Source organism: Mauremys mutica, chromosome 1 (genome assembly GCF_020497125.1).
Source record: "Mauremys mutica isolate MM-2020 ecotype Southern chromosome 1, ASM2049712v1, whole genome shotgun sequence".
NCBI lineage: Eukaryota > Metazoa > Chordata > Testudines > Geoemydidae > Mauremys > Mauremys mutica.
In genome coordinates this window covers 154,986,609-155,007,782 of record NC_059072.1, presented here as the reverse complement: position 1 = coordinate 155,007,782, position 21,174 = coordinate 154,986,609, and the positions used below count along the sequence as shown (strand labels likewise).

General features: G+C 46.2%; 1 protein-coding gene across 6 annotated transcripts in view; it reads right to left on the bottom strand.

Annotated features, from left to right (window-relative positions):
• Nucleotides 1-21,174, bottom strand: part of SPAG17 (sperm associated antigen 17) — a 282,801-nt gene that overhangs the window by 130,229 nt on the left and 131,398 nt on the right. For all 6 annotated transcript variants that reach the window (XM_045000967.1, XM_045000963.1, XM_045000962.1 and 3 more), the window contains 5 exons: nt 14,908-15,026; nt 12,096-12,233; nt 11,890-12,003; nt 9,047-9,197; nt 7,153-7,383 (listed from right to left, as the gene is read on the bottom strand). In XM_045000967.1, coding sequence (XP_044856902.1) covers nt 7,153-7,383; nt 9,047-9,197; nt 11,890-12,003; nt 12,096-12,233; nt 14,908-15,026 — 753 coding nt within the window. The remainder of the gene's footprint in view (nt 1-7,152; nt 7,384-9,046; nt 9,198-11,889; nt 12,004-12,095; nt 12,234-14,907; nt 15,027-21,174) is intronic.

Here is a 21,174-nt window from a genome sequence, read left to right as displayed (position 1 = left end):
CCCACAGGCTACCTGGCTGGGGCAAGCCACAAAACAAGGCACAGGCCTGCTGGCCTAGGGTAAGTAATCCACCTCCCCAGGGGTTGGGGCCGGTGACAGGAGGGCAGGGAGAGCCAGGCGCACCCTAGTCCACCATGTCCCTGGCCCGGGCCCTAGCAGTGGTGGGTGGTCCCGCCAAGGAGTCAGTGGGGAAGTCACCAAAACATGACGACTCGTCTCCTCGCAACACAACCGGCTTAATGTCTGGTTCCCCTGGACTACTTCCTACTGCCCTTCCTTGGCATGGCTCCGTAGTTCATGGGTCCTCAATCTCTTCAGGATAAACAGCGGACAGCAGTCCCAGCAACACCTCTACACAGCTGGTCTCTGGGGTCATGGCGCTGCACCGCTCGGTCACTGGGCGGGAGTTCGGCAGCAAGGCAGAGACATCTGCCTCCTTCCCTGGCTCTGGCTCAACTGAGCTGGAGGGCCTGCCTTTTATATTTCCTGTCCTACCCCTCTGCTTCTGGCTGGCTTGGCTCCATCTGCTGGGAGGAGGGGAAGTATGGGGTCATTCCTCTCCATCAGGCTAAGAGGGAGGCCACTCTACACTCTGCCTCACTACACTCAGGCTACGAGTTCCTGCAGAGACTGGAATCTGTCCCTTGGTAGATATGCTCATGCTGTGACTGAGTTGATGGAGGTCCCTATAAAGTCTAGGAACCGTGTGGGGTCCAAAGTTGATTTTTTGACATTGATGCTGACCCAGAGGGAGGAAAGGAGTCTGAGCAACCTGGAGGTTGAAATCCAGGCTTTTTCTATGGACTGCACTACTAGGAGCCAGTTGTCGAGATAGGGGAATACAAGGACCCCATAACGCTTGAGGTAGGCCACCATGACAGAGAAAACGTTGGTGAAGGGAGCAGTGGTGAGTCCAAATGGCAGGACTCTGCATTGAAAGTGCTGAGGGCCTATTTTAAACCTCAGGAATCATCTGTGGGCCGGATGGATGTCTATGTGAAAATAAGCATCCTGCATGACAAAAGCCATAAGCCTTCTTCTAATGACGTCTGCTAAGGTGACCATATGAAATGGGTTTGCAGATGAAGCAATTGAGACAATGGAGATTCAGGATTGGTCTCCACTCACCCTTCAATTTGGGTATCAGGAAGTAAGCTGAATCGAACCCCATCCCTTGATAGTCTGGAGGAACCCACTCTATCACACTTCTTTGTAGTAAAGAGTCCACCTCCAGGGCGAGGATGCTGTTGTGAGATTGGTCTCTGAGGAGGGATCAGGGAGAGGGTTGTGGATGAGGTAGCGTAATGAACTCAATCGTATAGCCATAGTGGATGACATTTACCACCGATTTGTCTTTTGTTATTGGACTCCAAGCTGGTTAAAAAGAGTGCTAGACAAACCCAAAGTGGGTGGGATGGTTGTGTGGCAGCAGGCAAGGTGGTTGACAGCATGCTAGGGTTCCTCAGAAATACCTCTTCTGTGGGGGTGTTGCATTTGGGAGGAGGAAGACTTCGAGGGTGGTCCTAGAGGATGTGATCTTTGAGTCATCTGACACTTCCTTGATGGTTCATAAGGCTGTTGATGGAAAAACTGGGAGGTTCTGTAATGTAGAACTTATGTTTCAGTGCCAGTGTGTAAACACCCAAGGAAGAGTGTAGCTCTCGAATCCTTGAGGGTGTGGAGGGAATAGTCCGTTTTCTGGTTGAAAAGACAGGATTCATCAAAAGGGAGGTCTTCAATGGTATTTTATACCTCCCTGGGAAAACCAGTGGAATACAGCCAAAACTGCCTCCTTATGACAATGCCTGTGGCCACTGAGCATGAAGAGGTTTCTGTTGTGAGGGCATCACTACCAGCTTCCCCTCCTCAGTTATTGACTGGAAGCAGGCCTGGTCCAGTTGCATCAGTTTCTCGACAAGTCCTCCAATTTGCTGTAATTCAGGAAACGGATCCGGCAAATAATGCCTGATAATGCGAAATCCTGAATTGAAGGTTGTCTGAAGAAACGATTTTGCAGCCTAAAAGGTCCAGTCCTTTTTGCAGCCCTTTTGCAGCCTAAAAAGTCCTTGCCCTCCCTGTCAGATGGGGTGGAGTGTGGATACTGTTGCCTCACCTGTTCCATTGCTGCCTGGGCCACAAGTGAATTGGGAGGTGAGAGTGAGAATACTATGTACTCAGACCCCTTGGGTGGTATACAGTATCTTTTTTCTGCCCCTTTGAGGTAAGTGTACATGTGGCCAACGTATGCCAAACTGTGCTAGCTGGCTCAATGATGTCATCGTTGATTGGGAGAGCGACTGTGGTTAGCCTCGATGAGTGAAGTATATCCAACAGCTTATGCTGAGTGTCTTGGATTTTCTCCAGGGGAATGTGAAGTTCTCCGGGCAGTCTATGCAAGAGATCCTGGAATTGGCGGTAGTCAGCAGGAGATGGAGTGGATGTTGAAGATACTGCTAAATCAGGAGACGATGATGGTTATCTCTCCTGTTCGGTGGTATTGTTGGATCCGGTCTGAGCAGCTCATCTTCCATTACTGGTTCAGAGCATCTACCCGAAGGCACCCAAGATGGTGAAATAGGTGAAACCTCCTTTATAGAATGGATGGGTTACAAGGGTGAGTATTGGGGTCAGGATCTCCAACAGGGCCAGCAGGATGGATCTGATGGGTGCTGAGGAGGGCCCCATGGCACAGGAAATCAGTGGCTCTGCAGCAGATGGAATGGAGGATACTGCCATGTTGTAGAAGGTCTCTGTTGGTACTCATAGTGGCAGAAAGGGATGGATGGTCCCTGATCCTCATCTGAGTCCTCCAAAGATGAAAACTCGGAGACCTGTTCCATCAGCAGTACTGTCGGAGCAGGTGGAAGTGTGTATACTGCCAGAGTGGGGGTGAAGAGTGCTTCAGATGTGGTGTGTCTGGTGCCGTATATAGTGTCTCCCTGGAAGTAGAAGGCCCTAGAAGTTGTGGGGACCATGGCTTTCCCAGGCAAACACTTCCTGGGGTTATAGTGCTTTTCTTGACCTCCCCAGAATCAAGGGCAATTTCTCAGTCCCCGGAAGCGGAGCGGTGATCTTTCCTGGAAAGGATGGCTCTCTGATTCTGAGGGATGTTGACTGTGTGTGCAAATCTGCACTCAGTACTGGCGGATCCATCGATTTATGCAGCTTCTTTTTGGGTTTGTGCACTTTAGGGCCTGCTTCATCCCCATGACTGGAACTCATGGAAGGGGTCTCTCCCTTCTTAGCTTAGAGGAAGACTTACTGCCATGCTTATGTGCGTGCTTCTTTACTTCCTGACTAGGCCCTGGTGCGAGGTCCATAGTGGTGGTACTGCCGATGCTGGCCTTGGACTGTACCAACTATGCACGCGCAAAAGCGATACGACTATGACATCTTCATGCTGACATACCTTGTGATGGCTAAAGTTTGTAGTTTAGACATACCCTGAGTATAACTGATCTAATTTACAATACTTCACACATCACCTCTGATTTTGGCTTTCACTCTCTGGTCACTATTAAAGCGGCTAAGACTGAACAGGCATGGGACTTCACGGGAGCCTGATTCAGCAAGGTAATGGTGCATGTGCATTGACTTTACTGAGTCTACTTGAATTCTAAAGTTAGGCACATGCTTAAGTACCTTGCTGAATCAGGGCTAGAGTTCACTATTCCAGTTGAGTAGTGGAAGCCTTTCCTGACTGAAATGCCTTTCCTGATTGATCTGTACAGATGTTCTGAAAATGGTTACACCAACAACCAATGCAGACTGGGTTAAATCCTAATCCCACTGACATCATTATTGGCAGGTTATTGACAGGGCCAGAGGGTGTTGTGAAGGCCAATACTGTAACGAGGTTCAAAGGGGAGGTAGACAGATACATGGAAGATAGGTCCATCAATGGCTATTAGCCAGGATGGGCAGGTATGGTGTCCCTAGCCTCTGTTTGCCAGAAGCTGGGATTGGGTGGCAGGGTATGTATCACTTGATGATAACCTGTCTGTTCATTCCCTTTGGGGCCACCTGCCATTGGCCACTGTCAGAGGACAGGATACTGGGCTTGATGGACCTTTGGTCTGACCCAGTATGGGCGTTTTATGTTCTTATGTTCTAGGTATACACAGCATACGTGGCTGCATAGGGCACCTGGAAATTTGGGGCACCACTGGGTCTTAGTGTCCACTCTCCTGGCTATTCCTATCCCTGTTCTGACCCTTCCTGCTGGCTCCCACAGCTAGATTCTGCAGCCTGGTGACTCTTACTCCAGATGGGATCTAGTAACTTAAAAGTGAAAAAGCCTTCCAGCCTGCTAGACCTATTAGCACAACATTGAAACTGTTAAAGGGCCATTCAAGTGGTAATGAAGCCATTTAACAGGCATTTGCCAACCCCCAGGTACAGGTCTGTCGCATCTTAGGCGCATTTAACATGCGCAATTTCAGCTTTACGCGGTCTGCAAAAACAAGAAAAAAAAACAAAAAAAAAGAGAGAAAAATCGCAATTTAAATACTATTTCTATAGTGCGGGCGATTCCGCCCGCCATTACATTCAATGTAATTTTGACTATATGCGATTTTCACTTTATGTGTTGACTGCAGAATGTAACCTCAGCGTAAGATGAGACAGACCTGTATAGACTGTCGGTTTCTGAATTTACTGGCAAAAACAGTTGTGCACTACTGTAATATTTTCTCAGAACATGTTAGTCTACAGTACCTTAGTTTAAAATTTGCTTTAAAAATATTTCATTAGTGAGTTGGTGAAGATTATAAAATCACATCTCTAAAAAACCCTTCCACAGATTTTTAGATGAACAATCATCTTTAGCCTTAAATGCTTGGATCTTCAGACATATAGTTTTTTAAATAAATTCTTCAAAAGACCACTCATCTAAAATACACCTTTTAATTTTAATTACTATAGCTAAAAATAACTTGCTTCCAAAGTCTTCCTGTCTTTTCTGTTCATCCCTTTCTCCCTTCACCCCTGTTGAAGAGAGCCCTTAAAGGGACAACACCCCTTTCCTGTCAGATAGCTGGACACAGAGTTTCCCGTTCTTTACTTCTGACTATCTGATGAACTAGTTTTAAGAGAACCCTCCAGCAAAATCAGTACCTAGTAAGATATAAAATCCTTTGTTATGCCTAAAATCTTTCGATACATATTTTTTTTAAGTTGGTGAAATTTCATAAACATGTCTATTGTTATAGAGATCACACAAAGTAAATTAGTGTTCCCTTTTTCTAAAAGCAACAGACATTGTTATGAACACGCTAAACCTCTGTGACAGATTAATTTAAAATAATGTCTTTGTTTCAATGAGTTAAATATGTAATAATCTGGAATGATTTTTTTATGAAGGCTTAAGAGTACATTTAAAATATAAAATCAGCTTAGAAATACCGATTAAGAAAATGTAAAACAGAGAAGAGCTGCATCCTGTATTCCATAATATTGAATGTTGTATTCAGCAAGACAGCTGACTTGCCCTTACTACAAAGTTTTTGCAAATAAATCTCTGACAAACTTCAGGGCATATCAAAAAACCTGTGACTGATATTTTTTATTCCCAAGTTTAGTGCTTTTGATTAGATACCTTCTGCATGTCCAGTCTTCACCATCTGGCATGCAGTGGAAAACATGCTCCATTTTCTTTAGAAAGAAATTGCAGAAGAGTGTTTTTTTCAAATGTCATTTGCTTCATTTGGGTTCAGGGATTTGGCTGGAAGGCGGTGAGCAAGGTGGGGGAGGGAAGAGAGGAGGGAGACAGTGGGAAAAGGCGGGGCTTGTGGTGGGGCAGGAGTAGAGGATGGGTAGGGCCACGGGCAGAAGAGGTGGGCTGGGAAGCTAGCCTCCCCAAGCGGCAGCTTCACCCACTGCCCATGACAGCAGGTAAAAGCGGGTTGGCTCCCGCACACCCAGTGCGCACTGCAGTCTCCTTAGGCAGGGGCTATATTCATAGAGCCAAATGCGCTGGCGCCGCACATTCTGCATGAAGGAGAGGGTATGGGAGTCTCTGCGGGGAACTGTGACTTTCAACCGCCGTGAGGCGGGCTGGGTGTCTCAGTATCCTTTGCTGCCTCGTCCCTCCTCCCCCACTGGCTGCGAGCCCGGATTGCCATCGGGCATAGGGGCACCAGTTTAATAATACTGCGTAGGGCCCCATAAATCCTAAGGATGGCCCTGGTTATTGGCATAAACCAGCGGTTCTCAAACTGTGGGTCAGGAACTGGCTTAGACTTGCTGGGGCCCAGGGCCAGATTACAGGCCCCCTGCCTGGGGCTGAAGCCCCTGGGCTTTGGCTTTGGCTCCCCGGCCTGGGGCAGTGGGGCTTTGGCCCCTCCCGCCCCCACCGGGGTGGCGGAGCTTGGGTGGGCTCAGGCTTTGGTCCCCCCTCCTGAGGTCCTGTAGTAATTTTTTTTTATCAGAAGGAGGTTGCGGTGCAATGAAGTTTGAGAACCCCTGGCATAAACATACTTCAATGACGTTAAGATTTGGCCCATTGTCAGAAATTGCAGAGAGACTATTGTATCTAAAATGTAATCTGTCCATATTCAGTTCCAAGTAGTAAATTACATTCTTGTCATTGTATTGTTTATAATCATTTGTATATACCCACTACTATTATCAAAGTTTCAAAGTTACTATTTTAGTTGCATATCAAGATAAAAGGCAGTGTTTTATATACTTTATGAATAGCATTTCTGAAACACTTAAGAAGAGTGAAACTTTGAAACAGTTGCCAAATCCTATATTATATTGTGTTGTATAAATATGTTTAAAACAACTGTTTAATGGTATGATTTCAATGTTTAATTTCTCTAAAATACACTTTTATATCAAAAGCTATAAAATAGTTTTCTAATATCTGCTATGCAGAGCTCTTTTACATAGATACTACTTTTAAAGACTTGTTTAAATAAACTATTTAATTGTCATACAAAATGCCCAGTTTATGTCATTATCCAGTATTCCTACTTGATGAATGGATGAATGGAATGTAGAGTACTTGATGACCAAATGGTTCCTAAAACAGGAGAATCATCACATCCCAGTAATAATAAATAATTCTGAACTAATGTAAAAGAAAAGGACTCTAGTGAATAGCATGTTTAAATTCTTTAGATATAATGCTGATAAATGCCCTGTTACCTGAGCCATTGGGAGTTTTCTCATCAAACAGGTTTTCCACCATAGATAGTTGTCTCAGATGTCTTGCAAACCTGGCCGGATTATCCCATGGAATATAAGATACTTCATAATCACCTCCAAGCATCACCCCTGAGCCCTCCAGGAGGCCAGAATCATCCACCCCAGTCAGCCGCAGGCTTTCAAAAGTAAACACTTTGAAGGCTCTTTCTACTTCAGCCCAACTCAAGAGTTCTGGAAGAGAATTAAAACCATCCACAGAAATTGTCCTTACATTCAGTGAAAGGTAAATAGAAGACTGACCAGGTATATTGTCCTTGGCATTGCTTTTAAGGCTGCCAACAAGGGGGCTAACGGTGATGGTAATTTCAGTAATGATTGATGGACTGATTAGATGGTGGTTAGATGGTGTGTCTTATGACTACGACCCTACCAAATTCACAGCCATGAAAAATGCATCACAGACCGTGAAATCTGGTCTTTCTCCGTGAAATCTGGTCTTTTGTGTGCTTTTACCATATACTACACAGATTTCACAGGGAGACCAGAGTTTTTCAAATTGGGGGTCTTGACCCAAAAGGGAGTGGCAAGGGGGTCACGAGGTTATTTTAGGGGGGGACTGTGGTATTGCGCAGAAGTAAGGTTAGCAATACCATACCATGCTACCCTTGCTTCTGCTCCGCTGCCTTCAGAGAAAATTGACCAAAATGGACCATGAATTTGGTAGGGCCCTACTTATGACAGTAAAGAAGGAATTGAAGGGGTTTGGATGCTCATTACTAACTGTACCCTTAGACTGAACATTCAGACTCACTAGAAGACATTTATGTAGCCCTTCTAACTGTTTTACAGTGTGCACCCAGGGCTGGCTCCAGACCCCAGCGTGCCAAGCGCGCGCTTGGGGCGGCATTTTGCCGGCAGGGCAGCAGGCGGCTCCAGCGGACCTTCCGCAGGCATGACTGCAGAGGGTGCGCGGTCCCGCGGCTCCGGTGGACCTCCCACAGGCATGACTGTGGAGGGTTCGCTGGTCCCGCGGCTCGGGTGGTCCTCCCGCAGGCACGCCTGCGGATGCTCCACCGGAGCCGCGGGACCAGCGCACCCTCCGCAGGCATGTCGGCAAGAGGTCCCCCGGAGCGGCGGGACCGGCGACCGGCAGCGCGCCCCCTGCGGCGTGCCGCCCTGCTTGGGGCGGCCAAATTCCTAGAGCCGCCCCTGTGTGCACCAACTAGGAATTGAAGAGACAATTCTTGATGGAGAAGTGACCTTATCATGACAACCAGAAAATGTGACTATTGTAGATACTACAGTACTATTAACATGGGCAGCTTAAAGAAAACACAATGAGAAAACCATGTTTTTTTCCCCGAGTAATCCTCCCAATCCAAGATAAATCTCTTTTCTCAATCAAAAGGTTCTTTGTAAACAAACCAATGTGGAAAATACAGAACTCAAACCACCAAAAAAGAAAATCAACTAATACATTATATATCACAGTGGTTCCCAATATTTGTTCTGTGCACTAGAACCAGAACTAGTAATTTGTGTGACTGATATTCTTGTCTCAACTTAATACAGATCTTATGTGCTTGGCTGAGTCCTGACATGCTGCTAATGCACAGTTGTCAATCTCACAGTCTCTAACATGCAGTGTAACCTAGTCTGCTCATAACCATGAAATTGTGGTTTGGTGTTAGGCCAAACTCCATGATAGGTTAGGATGGACACAAGTATATGAAAAGTGGTAGATACTGGCTGATAAGTGAAGGTCTTAGTTGGGTAAATTGAGACAGTGGCCCCAAAAAAGTGGGTTCCAACTATATCACACAGATCCACAACTATATCATAGGAGCTTGTCAACAAAGAATGAAATAATATTAATAAAAAAAAATCAATTTACCACTGGTGCAATAATGCATGAGCTCATGAACTCTGGCCAAGCGTTTAGTGTTGTTTCCAGGTGGAGGAAGGGGGAATTGAAGAAGTTCCACCAGTGGCAGCTTGTCCATCATATCCTGTTCAATCTTTTTTGGGTTTAAGCCCCCTTGGACCTGAGGCAAAGAGCAATAAGGAGAAAAGCTAAGTAAACTTTCACAAAAAAGGGATTTTTCATTTAAATAACTAAGGTTCCAGTTCAGCACACAATTCCCCCCTCCCCAACCGCCCCTCACCCTTCCTCACACATATGCTTTACTTTACTTTGAAGTCAATGGAATTTAAGCATCTGCTTAAAATTGTGCATATACTCAAAGTGCTTTGCTGAATCAGTGCCTTTATGTGGAAGATGAAATCAGTTATTGTTTACTTTCCTCACTGGGGGGGAGTGAATATATACCAGAAGAAAAAGAGAATAATTTAAGAGGGCACAATTAACTGATATTTGCTAAAGATCACAAAATTATTTGCCACTTAGCCAGAATCTGAAATTTTCACAGAATATAGAAAATATATATTGATTTAGTCTGTCAAACTGCAAAGGATGCTTTTGTATTAGCCTTTCCCTTCCACATTGTGATCGGTTCGGTCACAGAGACCCCCTTGGAACTGTCACCTGATGTGCTGAGACTACCTCTGAGCCCATTTTCTCTGCCAGTTTGGGCCTCCATAAACCTGTCTTGTTGAGCCAGATATGCTAATCTGCTGCAACACAGACCCAGGGACTGACCCATTCCTCCAAAGCTGCAGACTTAACTGAAAACGGCTTAGCAAGTGCTCCTGTCTCTAGCACCCAGACACCCAGTTCCCAATGGGATCCAAACCCCAAATGAATCCGTTTTACTCTGTATAAAGCGTATACAGGGTAAACTCATAAATTGTCCGCCCTCTATAACACTGGTAGAGAGATATGCACTGCTGTTTGCTCCCCCAGGTATTAATTACTTACTCTGGGTTAATTAATAAGCAAAAGTGATTTTTATTAAATATAAAAAGTAGGATTTAAGTGGTTTCAAGTAATAACAGACAGAACAAAGTAAGTTACCAAGCAAAATAAAACAAAACACGCAAGTCTAAGCCTAATACATCTGAGAAACTGAATACAGGTAAATCTCACCCTCAGGGATGGTCCAATAAGCTTCTTTCACAGACTAGACTCCTTCCTAGCCTGGGCCCAATCCTTTCCCCTGATCCAGACCTTGTTAGTTCCAGCAGGCAGCTTAGGTGAAAAGCAGGGGATTCCACATGACTCGGACCTCCTTTGTCCTGCTCCACCCACTTTTATACCTTTGGCACAAGACAAGAATCCTTTGTCTCTCTGGGTCCCCACCCCTCCTTCTAAATGGAAAAGCACCAGGTTTATGATGGATTCCAGTACCAGGTGACATGGTGACATGTCCTGTGAGTCGACCCCTACTCTCCATTCTTTCTGGCCTGACTCACAGGAACACAGGAAGGCTTACATGTGAACAGAGCCATTTACAACCAATTGTCCTGGTTAATGGGAGCCATCAAGATTTCAAGCCACCATTAATGGCCCACACTTTGCATAGTTACAATAGGACTTCAGAGTAATACTTCATATTTCTAGCTTCAGATACAAGAATGATACATTCATACAAATAGGATGAACACACTCAGTAGATTATAAGCTATGTAGTGATACCTTACAAGAGACCTTTTGCATAAAGCCTATTCCAGTTACATTATATTTACACTCATAAGCATATTTCCATAAACATATGGAGTGCAATGTCTCACACATATTCTTGGTTGGTCTATATTACTGTCCATAGTCATTATAAACAAGAAATCATACAACTCATTGATGGTCTTTGACAGCAGTGTTATGATGGATTTAAAGAACTGTACTGGCTTGAGGTTTCTTTACTTTGTTCAGTTTTGCTTTTTCTTATTTTTATTATTATAGTCCCTGTCTTCTGTGTTACTTTTAATATCTTTTTCCTCTATCATATCTCCCAAACCTGTTCCTTCTTCTTTCATCCCTAATACCTACATTTTTCATGCCTTGGTCAACTCCTGCGTTAACCAGTGCAACTTCCTCCTCTCTAACCTCCTGAAATCTAGATGGCTGCCCAAAAGTCTATCCAACATGCTTCTGTTAAAAGCATCCTCCTGACCCACCACTCAACCATGTCATCCTCCTTCTACTTGAAACCCTTTATTGCCTTATAAGTTTCATCTGCATCCAACTTTTTACTCTAATCTTACTCTACACTTCTGCCTACATCATGTCTAGATAACTCTTGCTGCCTTACATGAGCGCTACACTCTGCACACTTTGATGCACTCTGGTGTTCTTCTCCCATAAACAGCTCTGTGCCTTCTTGTGCACTGCCCCCTATGTTTGTCCCATCCTCTCTAATCTATTCCATTCTAGTTGCTACACCACACTCATCATTTAAAAACTCTAGTTTCTTCAGAATAATAATCCCCTAGCTCAGTGGTGGTCCAAAGTGAAGCCCACTGAGTTCTACAATGTATCCCATGCCATCATTTATATGGAAATACACTCACGAAAGCTAAATGTCCACATAAGCACTGTGGCCAGGCCACGCAGATCAATATGGTACATTGCATACTGGGATCTGTAGTCGCCATGGGTGGCTGCAATCTGCTCCATTTTAAGCAAATTAAGTACAGCCTTTGGATTCCTGGCAAGTGGCTAATGTCACCATGAGGTGGGCAAAGTTTGGGTTCTCTTAGTCTACTTTCTAAAAGACACCTTCTAAGTTAATGTCCTCTCTGTAGACTTTAAGACTGTTGATATAAGACACAGTATTGTACCTTTAGCAGGTGTAGCCTCTGAGACAAAATATCATGATAGTTTAATAGAAGAGGCCATTTGGGGACCACAGTCTTTTCTTCATTGCCATTAGGGAAAAAGGAGTTGTAGAGATTCTATTAAGCAAGAAAAGAGCATACGCATTAAAAATTAATACACAGATTTATTTAGCAATCAAGGCAGTCTGAAGGGAAAAGACAATACAAACCTTTTTTTCACTCTCAGAGAGGGCAAGAGAGGGAAGGATTGAGACTATATGCTCTGCAAGGCTATGATCCAGCCCATCTGCTCGTGGTTCTGGGACCACCAGACTTGGTGGTGTAAGACCTTCTTCAGTTGCAATGACCTACCAAGCAGAAAACATGTTAGATGTCATCATAGCATTGATTTGTAGTTAGCTTAAGTTAAAGTTGTATCAGAGAAACAAACTTGGTTACAATTTGCAGGAGATAATGCTGCCCACGTATTGTTTGCGATGTCTCTTGAAAGTGAGAACAGGCATTCGCATGGCACTGGTGTAGTTGGTATCCCAAGATATTTATGTGCCAGATGCACTTAAGATTCATATGTTCCTTCATCTTCAACCACCATTCCATAGGACATGCATCTACGCTGATGATGGGTTCTGCTTGATAAAGATCTAAACCAGAGCAGATCAATGCATGTTCATTTTCATCATCTGAATCAGATGCCAGAAGAAGGTTGATTTTCTTTTTTGGTGGTTCAGGTTCTGTATTTTCCGCACTGGAGTGTTGCTCTTTTAAGCTTTTTGAAAGCATGCTCCACACCTCATCCCTCTCAGATTTTGGAAGGCACTTCTGATTGTTAAACACTGGGTTGAGTGCTGTAGCTATTTTTAGAAATCTCACATTAGTATCTTCTTTGCATTTTGTCAAATCTGCTGTGAAAGTGTTCTTAAAATGACCAACATGTGCTGGGTTATCATCCGAGACTGCTATGACATGAAATATATGGCAGAATGTGGGTAAAACAGAGCCAAAGACATACAGTTGTCCCCCAAGGAGTACAGTCACAAATTTAATTAACACATTTTTTAACAAGCATCATCAGCATGGAAGCATATCCTCTGGAATGGTGGCCAAAGCATGAAGGGGCATACGAATATTTAGCATATCTGGCACATAAATACCTTGCAACACCGGCTACAAAAGTGTCATAAAAACGCCTGTTCTCACTTTCAGGTGACATTGTAAATAAGAAGCAGGCAGCAGCATCTCCTGTAAAGGTAAATGAAATTATTTGTCTTAGCAATTGGCTGAACAAGAAGTAGGACTGAGTGGACTTGTAGGCTCTAAAGTTTTACATTATTTTGTTTTTGAGAGCAGTTATGTAACAAAAAAAAATCTATATTTGTAAGTTGCACTTTCATGATGAAGAGATTGCTCTACAGTACTTGTATGAGGTGAATAGAAAAATACTATTTCTTTTGTTTATCATTTGTACAGTGCAAATATTTGTAATAAAAATAATAATATAAAGTGAGCATTGTACACTTTGTATTCTGTGTTGTAATAGAAATCGATATATTTGAAAGCCAATTTTTTTGAGTTAATCGTGTGAGTTAACTGCGATTAATTGACAGCCCTATTTACAACCTCCACAATTTTTGTATCTTTTGCAAACTTGATCAGTGATGATTTATATTTTTTCCAGGTCATCCCTGTAGGATCCAACTGGAAATGCAGCCACTTGGTGACAATTCCCCATTTACAACTACATTTTAAGACCTATTAGCTAGCCAGTTTTTAATCCATTTAATGTGTGACACGTTAATTATATATCATTCTAGTTTTTTTATCAAAATGTTTTGGGGTACTAAGTCATATGCTTTGGAGAGTCTAAGTATATTACCGTCAACCCTTTATCAACCAAACTTGGAATCTCATCAAAAAGAGATATTAAGTTAGTTTGACAGGATCTATTTTTCATACATCCAAGTTGATTTGCATTAATTATATTACCCTCCTTTAATTCTTTATTAATTAAATCTCATATCAGCCACTCTATTAGATGATCATAAACATCCTTTCTGGTCTTAAAAACCTATGAATCTAAGTGCCTCAGGGAGAAGTGGAGGCCAACAATCAAGTGGCTCAGTCTGGAAACCCAGTCCAAAACTTTAGCACAGATCCAGCTAAATTAAAGCCCAATTGCACCCGAAATTTAACTTTTAGATTTTTTTGTTAGCTTAGAAAAAATTTTGATCCACCAATTCTAAAGTTTTGCAGCACGGAGGACTGTACATCTTGTTTGTTGCTGTGGAAACAGAACAAAATCTGCAGTCTCTTCACTGGGAGAAATATCAATGAGCCAGTGATGGGCAGGTCTGACTCCTATCCTCAAAGCTGCAGACTGAAGATCCATTGTAGGTTGTCTGGAAACACTCCCTAAAAGCTAAAGTGCTCTGGGACCCATGTGCAATGACCCAGTATAGCCATTCTTGTGGAGGATCTCCTGTCCCACACTGAGAAAAGTTGACAAGCATATAGTATTAGTGATCATTTGCACTTGTATTATATATGCATAGTTTTGACAACCCTGAGAGAAAACACTTGCTAGCAGTTACTGTAGGCTAGATTAACCCTAGCCCTTACTCAACCATGCAAGGGAGGAAGGAGGAGCAAGGACCCTCTTAGGAAGTGGCAAAAAAGGCAGGGACTCCCTACCCTAATACTCTTCTCTGTGAGAAAGTGGATTGGGAGGGGGCATAGAGGACTGGAGAGTAGTAGTAGGAGCTTTGGAATAGATCACCGGACACATAATGGGAGTGAGCTGCACCCTGAAAAGGAATGAAAAAACCTAACTCCACTCCTCCCCTCCATAATTCAAGGCAAAGCAGGGGATCCTCTCTGAGTCCTTCCCTACTGATCCTCCTTAGGTAGTGCAGCTATGTACGTTCTCTTATTTTGGGATGAACCTGATTTGTCTCTCACTGATCAATTCACTATCACACTGCTCAGCCTGAATGATGGATATGTATTAATAGAAAATACACTCACCTGTTCCAACATGCAGTTCATTATTAAAGGAATAGAAATGAATTCTTCAGGAATCTGACTTAGCAAATCATTGTAATACCTCATGTCCACATAAGGAGGCAGAAAAGAAACTTCTTCCTCTATTGTAGAAAGCAGAAATAACATATTGAGACCATCTAGCTGGATCTGTTGGTTTTCCTTTGACTTTGGTAGAAATGGTTAGTAAGAATTTCCTAATTTAAGTCCTTGAATCTCTCCTATGTCCCTGAATTAGGGCTGTGACAGTGTTGTAAGAAAATATAAGGAAAGGACCTAATTCTTAAAGCCTCTACTGCTTAGCCCTGGTCTACACTACGAGTTTAGGTCAAATTTAGCAGTGTTAGATTGATTTAACCCTGCACCCGTCCACACGACGAAGCCATTTTTATCGACTTAAAGGGTTCTTAAAATCGATTTCTGTACTCCTCCCTGATGAGGGGATTAGGGCTGAAATCAACCTTGCTGGGTTGAATTTGGGGTAGTGTGGATGCAATTCGACGGTATTGGCCTCCGGGAGCTATCCCAGAGTGCTCCATTGTGACTGCTCTGGACAGCACTCTCAACTCAGATGCACTGGACAGGTAGACAGGAAAAGCCCCGCGAACTTTTGAATTTCATTTCCTGTTTGGCCAGCCTGGTGAGCTGATCAGCACAGGTGACTATGCAGAGCTCATCAGCACAGGTGACCAGCCAGAATCGCAAAAGAGCTCCAGCATGGACTGAACGGGAGGTACTGGATCTGATCGCTGTATGGGGAGAGGAATCCGTGCTATCAGAACTCCTTTCCAAAAGACGAAATGCCCAAATATTTGAAAAAATCTCCAAGGGCATGAAGGACAGAGGCTATACCAGGGACCCGCAGCAGTGCCATGTGAAGCTTAAGGAGCTCAGGCAAGCCTACCAAAGAACCAGAGAGGCAAACGGCCACTGCGGGTCAGAGCCCCAGACATGCTGCTTCTATGATGAGCTGCATGCCATTCTAGGGGATGACCCTACAACTACCCCACCCCTGTGCGTGGACTCCATCAATGGACTCTCACACAAGAGGGATGCAGATTCTGGGGACGAGGAAGATGAGGAGGAGGTTGAAGATAGCACACAGCAAGCAAGCAGAGAAACCGTTTTCCCTGACAGCCAGGAACTGTTTATCACCCTGGAGCCAGTACCCTCCCAACCCACCCAAGGTGGGCTCCCGGACCTTGAAGGCAGAGAAGGCCCCTCTGGTGAGTGCACCTTTGTAAATATAATACATAGTTTAAAAGCAAGCGTGTTGTGATAAACTCAGGACAGACAGTTGCAAGGGGGGGGGGGGTAGGAGTCAGTCCCAGAGGGTTAAAAGGCCCTCCTCCTTATCAACTGAGAGACAACTACAGGTCAATCAGGTTCAGCTGAGAAAGGGTTACCAAGGTAGCAAATTAGAATCAGCTGAGGGGGAGCTACCTGAAGGTAATTAGGACCAGGTGATTCCAACTTGGGGCTGCCTGAGACCTTTTTAAACCCCTTCCTGGGAGGAAGGAGGGGGGAAGCAGAGAGAGAGAAGGAGCCTGGCTACGAGGAGTGTTGGAGCAGCAAGCCTCCCCAGGAGGAGCGGCAGTACGCTCTCCCACAAGGCAGGAAAAAAATTACTTTAAATAAGGCTGGTGGGAAGACAGGGAACAGACTTCCCCTGAGTCCTAAGGGGGACTGCGATTGCCCAAGCCTGTCTTCCCAGGGCTAAAAACAGCAGAGGCTGGGGAGACTGAGAAGGTACTTTGCCACACGTGGTGTCAGGGGTGGGATTTGAGCGAGACTTCGTGGCAAACCGTCTCGGGGCCGGGTAAAGCACCCCCCCAAAAATATGGAAGATGTAGTGAAGGCATTGGTGCAGGCCACTGCGGCCCAACAAGAAGCTACTAGGGTGCAGATGGCTGCCCAGCAGGAGGCGGTGCGAATGCAGCAGGAGACAAATCAACTCCTGATGAGCCAGGCAGCTCAGGATCGAGCCACCTTGCATGAGGTTGTGAACCAGCTAAAAGCCCTGACCACCCTAACGCATGGCCCCCATGGGACTCGGGCCCCTGCACGCAAGCCGCTACTTACAGAAGATGACGATGGATGATGATGTGGAGGCATATCTCCTTGCGTTTGAGAGGACGGCCCGGCGGGAGGCCTGGCCCCAAGACCAGTGGGCCAGTATCCTGGCACCTTTTCTGTGTGGGGAGGCACAGAAAGCATATTTTGATATGACAACAGAAGCAGCTTCAGATTACTCCCAGCTAAAGGCGGAGATCCTGGCGAGGTCCGGCATGACGACAGCTATAAGGGTGCAGAGGTTCCATGAGTGGAAATACCGAGCCAACAAAGCCCCGAGGTCCCAGCTGTTCGACCTGATCCATCTGGCCCGGAAGTGGCTATGCCCCGAGACCCACCGGCCGGAGGAAGTCGTGGAAACCATAGTTGTGGACAGGTACATGAGAGGGCTACCGCCCGACGTACGAGGATGGGTCAGTCAGAACGATCCCTCCTCCTATGATGAGCTAGTTGCCCTCGTAGAGAGACGCCTAGCAGCACAGGAACTCTCTCGGACCACTGGGGAAGGGAGGCGCCAGGATAGGAGACAAGTCTATGTACCAAGGGCCCGAATTGCCGTAGCTCCAGGCCGAACTATGGCAGGGAAGAAGGAGGACGAAGAGCGGCCAGAGTACTCAGAGGGACTTGGGGACTGGGAGAGAAAGACTCGGGGGGTAAGGCCTCACAGCCCAAAAATTAAGGGGCTGCCCCGAGGAGGGTACCGATGCTATGCATGTGGAGAGATAGGGCATATAGCTGCCCAATGCCCAAACCTAGAGGAGCCCATGCAGTGCGACCTGGGAAATCTAGAAGAGCCATGTGACCTGATAAGTCTAGTAGGGGTAGCGATGGTCCCTCATAGATATACTAGGCAAGTTAAAATGAATGGTATAAAGACCACCGTGTTAGTAGACTCCGGAAGTGCAGTCACGCTGGTCTCGGGAAAGCTGGTCGGGTATGATCAACTATCCCGGGCCAAGCGCACAGGAATATCCTGTGTCCATGGGGATGTCAATTACTACCCGACCATCCCAGTGAAAATAGAGGTCCGAGGAAACCCCACGAAGGTGAGGGTGGGGGTGGTCCCGAAACTCCCCTACCCAGTCCTCATAGGACGAGACTTCCCAGGGTTTGGCGGTCTACTTCCTGGAGAGGAGTCAGAAGAAGATAACACCCCAGAGAGCAATGGGGTGGACTCAATAGTTAGCAACCCCCCAGCCTTCCAAGAATTTGCCCAGGATTTATTCTCGCCTCCTGGGAAGACCAGGAAGACTCGGCGAGAAAGGAGGGCAGATAAGAGGAGGGGAACGAGAATCTTGACCCAGAACCAGAAGCCTATACTCGTAGGGGAGAGAGTTCGCCCGACTGACAAGGGGACTAGGCAGGAGGTTGGGGAGCTGGTAGCCGGGCCCAGTTCCTCAGGGACCTCCCGTGAGGGGGAGGGGGAAATAGAACCCCCTGAGTTTGGGCAAATTGGACCTTCGTTAGAGAATTTTGGACAGGATCAGGCCAATGATCCAGTATACCAGAACATTCGCAAGGAAGTAGTTGAGGTGAATGGGGTCCCTGTGGAAGGGAGAGCCAAGGGCCCAGGGCCGTATTATATGATCAAGAAGGATCTGCTGTACAGAGTAGTCCGTATCCAAGAGCAAGTCGTGGAACAGCTCCTAGTACCACAGAAACATCAGAGGGGCGTGATGGAGCTAGCCCACAGCCATCTGTTCGGGGGACATCTAGGGGTAGATAAAACCCTGGATCGGATTCTGCAGAGGTTTTTTTGGCCTGGAGTATATGCGGCGGTCCGACGATATTGTGCCTCCTGTCCGGAATGCCAGTTACATGGGCCCCGACCACGCTTAAGGGCACCGTTTGTACCTCTCCTGATTATTGAAGTCCCCTTTGAGCGAATAGCTATGGACCTAGTAGGGCCGCTAGAAAAATCAGCCCGAGGCCATCAGCACATACTGGTGGTGCTAGATTATGCCACCCGATACCCCGAGGCCATTCCCCTACGGAACACTACGTCCAAGACCATAGCTAAAGAATTAATCCAAATTTTTGCTAGAGTGGGAATACCCTAAGAGATCCTGACGGATCAAGGAACTCCCTTTATGTCTAAATTAATGAAGGATCTATGTGCAATGCTTCACATACGGACCCTAAGGACATCAGTCTATCATCCGCAGACCGATGGCCTCGTCGAGCGTTTTAATAGGACATTGAAGAATATGATACGAAAGGTGGTGAGCCGGGATGGGAGGGACTGGGACACCCTGCTACCGTACCTAATGTTTGCGATCAGGGAGGTGCCTCAGACTTCAACTGGGTTTTCCCCGTTCGAACTGTTATATGGTCGCCACCCCCACGGCATACTGGACATTGCCAAAGAAAGTTGGGAGGAACAGCAGAATCCCGGGAGAAACCTCATCGAGCATGTGTTGCAGATGAAAGACAGGATAGCCCAAGTCACTCCCATAGCGCGGGAACACATGGAGAGGGCACAAGGGGCCCAACAAACATACTATAATCGCCAAGCGACGATCCGAAAATTCCAGGTGGGAGATCGGGTGATGGTACTCGTACCCACAGCGGAGAGCAAGCTCCTGGCCAGATGGCAGGGGCCATACGAGATAATAGAAGCCATTGGAGAGGTTGATTACAAAGTCCGACAGCCCGGACGCCGAAAACTGGAACAAATCTATCATGTAAACCTGCTGAAACCTTGGCAAGACAGAGGAGCTCATGTAGTCACTATAGGGTCACCTCCTCCCAAGAGCAACCTGCCTGGCCAGGTGGGAATATCCCCAGAATTGACCCCTGACCAACGAGTGGAGGTGATCAACATGATCGAACGCAACCAGGACGTGTTCTCAGAAAAGCCAGGCAGGACTACTGAGGTTCACCATCACATCCACACAGAGCCTGGAGTGAAGGTGAATGTCAAGCCTTACCAGATCCCGGAGGCGAAAAGAGAAGAGATCAAGACAGAGGTCAGGAAAATGTTGAAGTTAGGGGTCATTGAAGAGTCTCATAGCCAATGGTCAAGCCCCGTGGTCCTAGTACCTAAACCGGATGGCAGTATGAGGTTTTGCAATGACTTCCGGAAACTGAATGAGGTCTCCCAATTTGATGCGTATCCTATACCCCGGATAGATGAGCTAATTGATCGACTGGGGAAGGCACGATTTTTGTCCACCCTTGACCTGACTAAGGGTTATTGGCAAATTCCCTTGGCCAAGGCCGACAAAGAGAAGACGGCCTTTTCAACACCAGAGGGACTGTATCAATACACTGTCCTCCCTTTTGGCTTACATGGGGCCCCCGCGACCTTCCAACGGCTCATGGACAAACTGTTGCGCCCACATGGCAGGTATGCGGCCGCCTATCTCGATGACGTCATTATCCATAGTCCAGATTGGGAGACGCACTTGGGGAAGGTGGAAGCAGTCCTGGACACCTTGAGGAAGGCGGGGCTGACTGCAAATCCCTCCAAATGCGCAATTGGGCTAGCAGAAGCCAAATACCTTGGGTATATAGTGGGGAGAGGTGTGGTGAAGCCCCAACTCAACAAGTTAGAGGCGATACAGAATTGGCCCCGACCTGTCCGGAAGAAACAGGTCAGAGCATTCCTGGGGCTGGTGGGGTACTACAGGCGGTTCATCCCCCACTTCACCACCAGGGCATGCCCGCTAACGGACCTAATGAAAGCCCGTGGCCTGGACATAGTGAGATGGTCTAGCGCGGCTGAGGAGGCTTTTGCGGATCTGCGGTCCGCGCTCTGCACCGACCCAGTTCTGGTAGCTCCAGACTGGGAGAAGGAGTTTATCTTGCAGACGGATGCCTCTGAGGTTGGATTGGGAGCGGTGCTTTCACAACTGGTTGGAGCGGAAGAACACTCAATCCTGTTCCTCAGTAGGAAACTCCTGCCCAGGGAACGTAAATATGCCGTAGTAGAAAAGGAATGCCTGGCCGTAAAGTGGGCCATAGAAAGTCTTCGCTATTACCTACTCGGACAGAGGTTTACCCTTGTCACGGACCATGCTCCTCTGAAGTGGATGCACCAAAACAAAGAGAAAAATGCGAGAGTGACGAGGTGGTTCCTGTCACTACAACCCTTCCACTTCAGAGTACAACATAGGTCCGGAAGCAAGCATGGCAACGCGGATGGCCTTTCAAGGGTACACTGTTTGCTGACCCAAG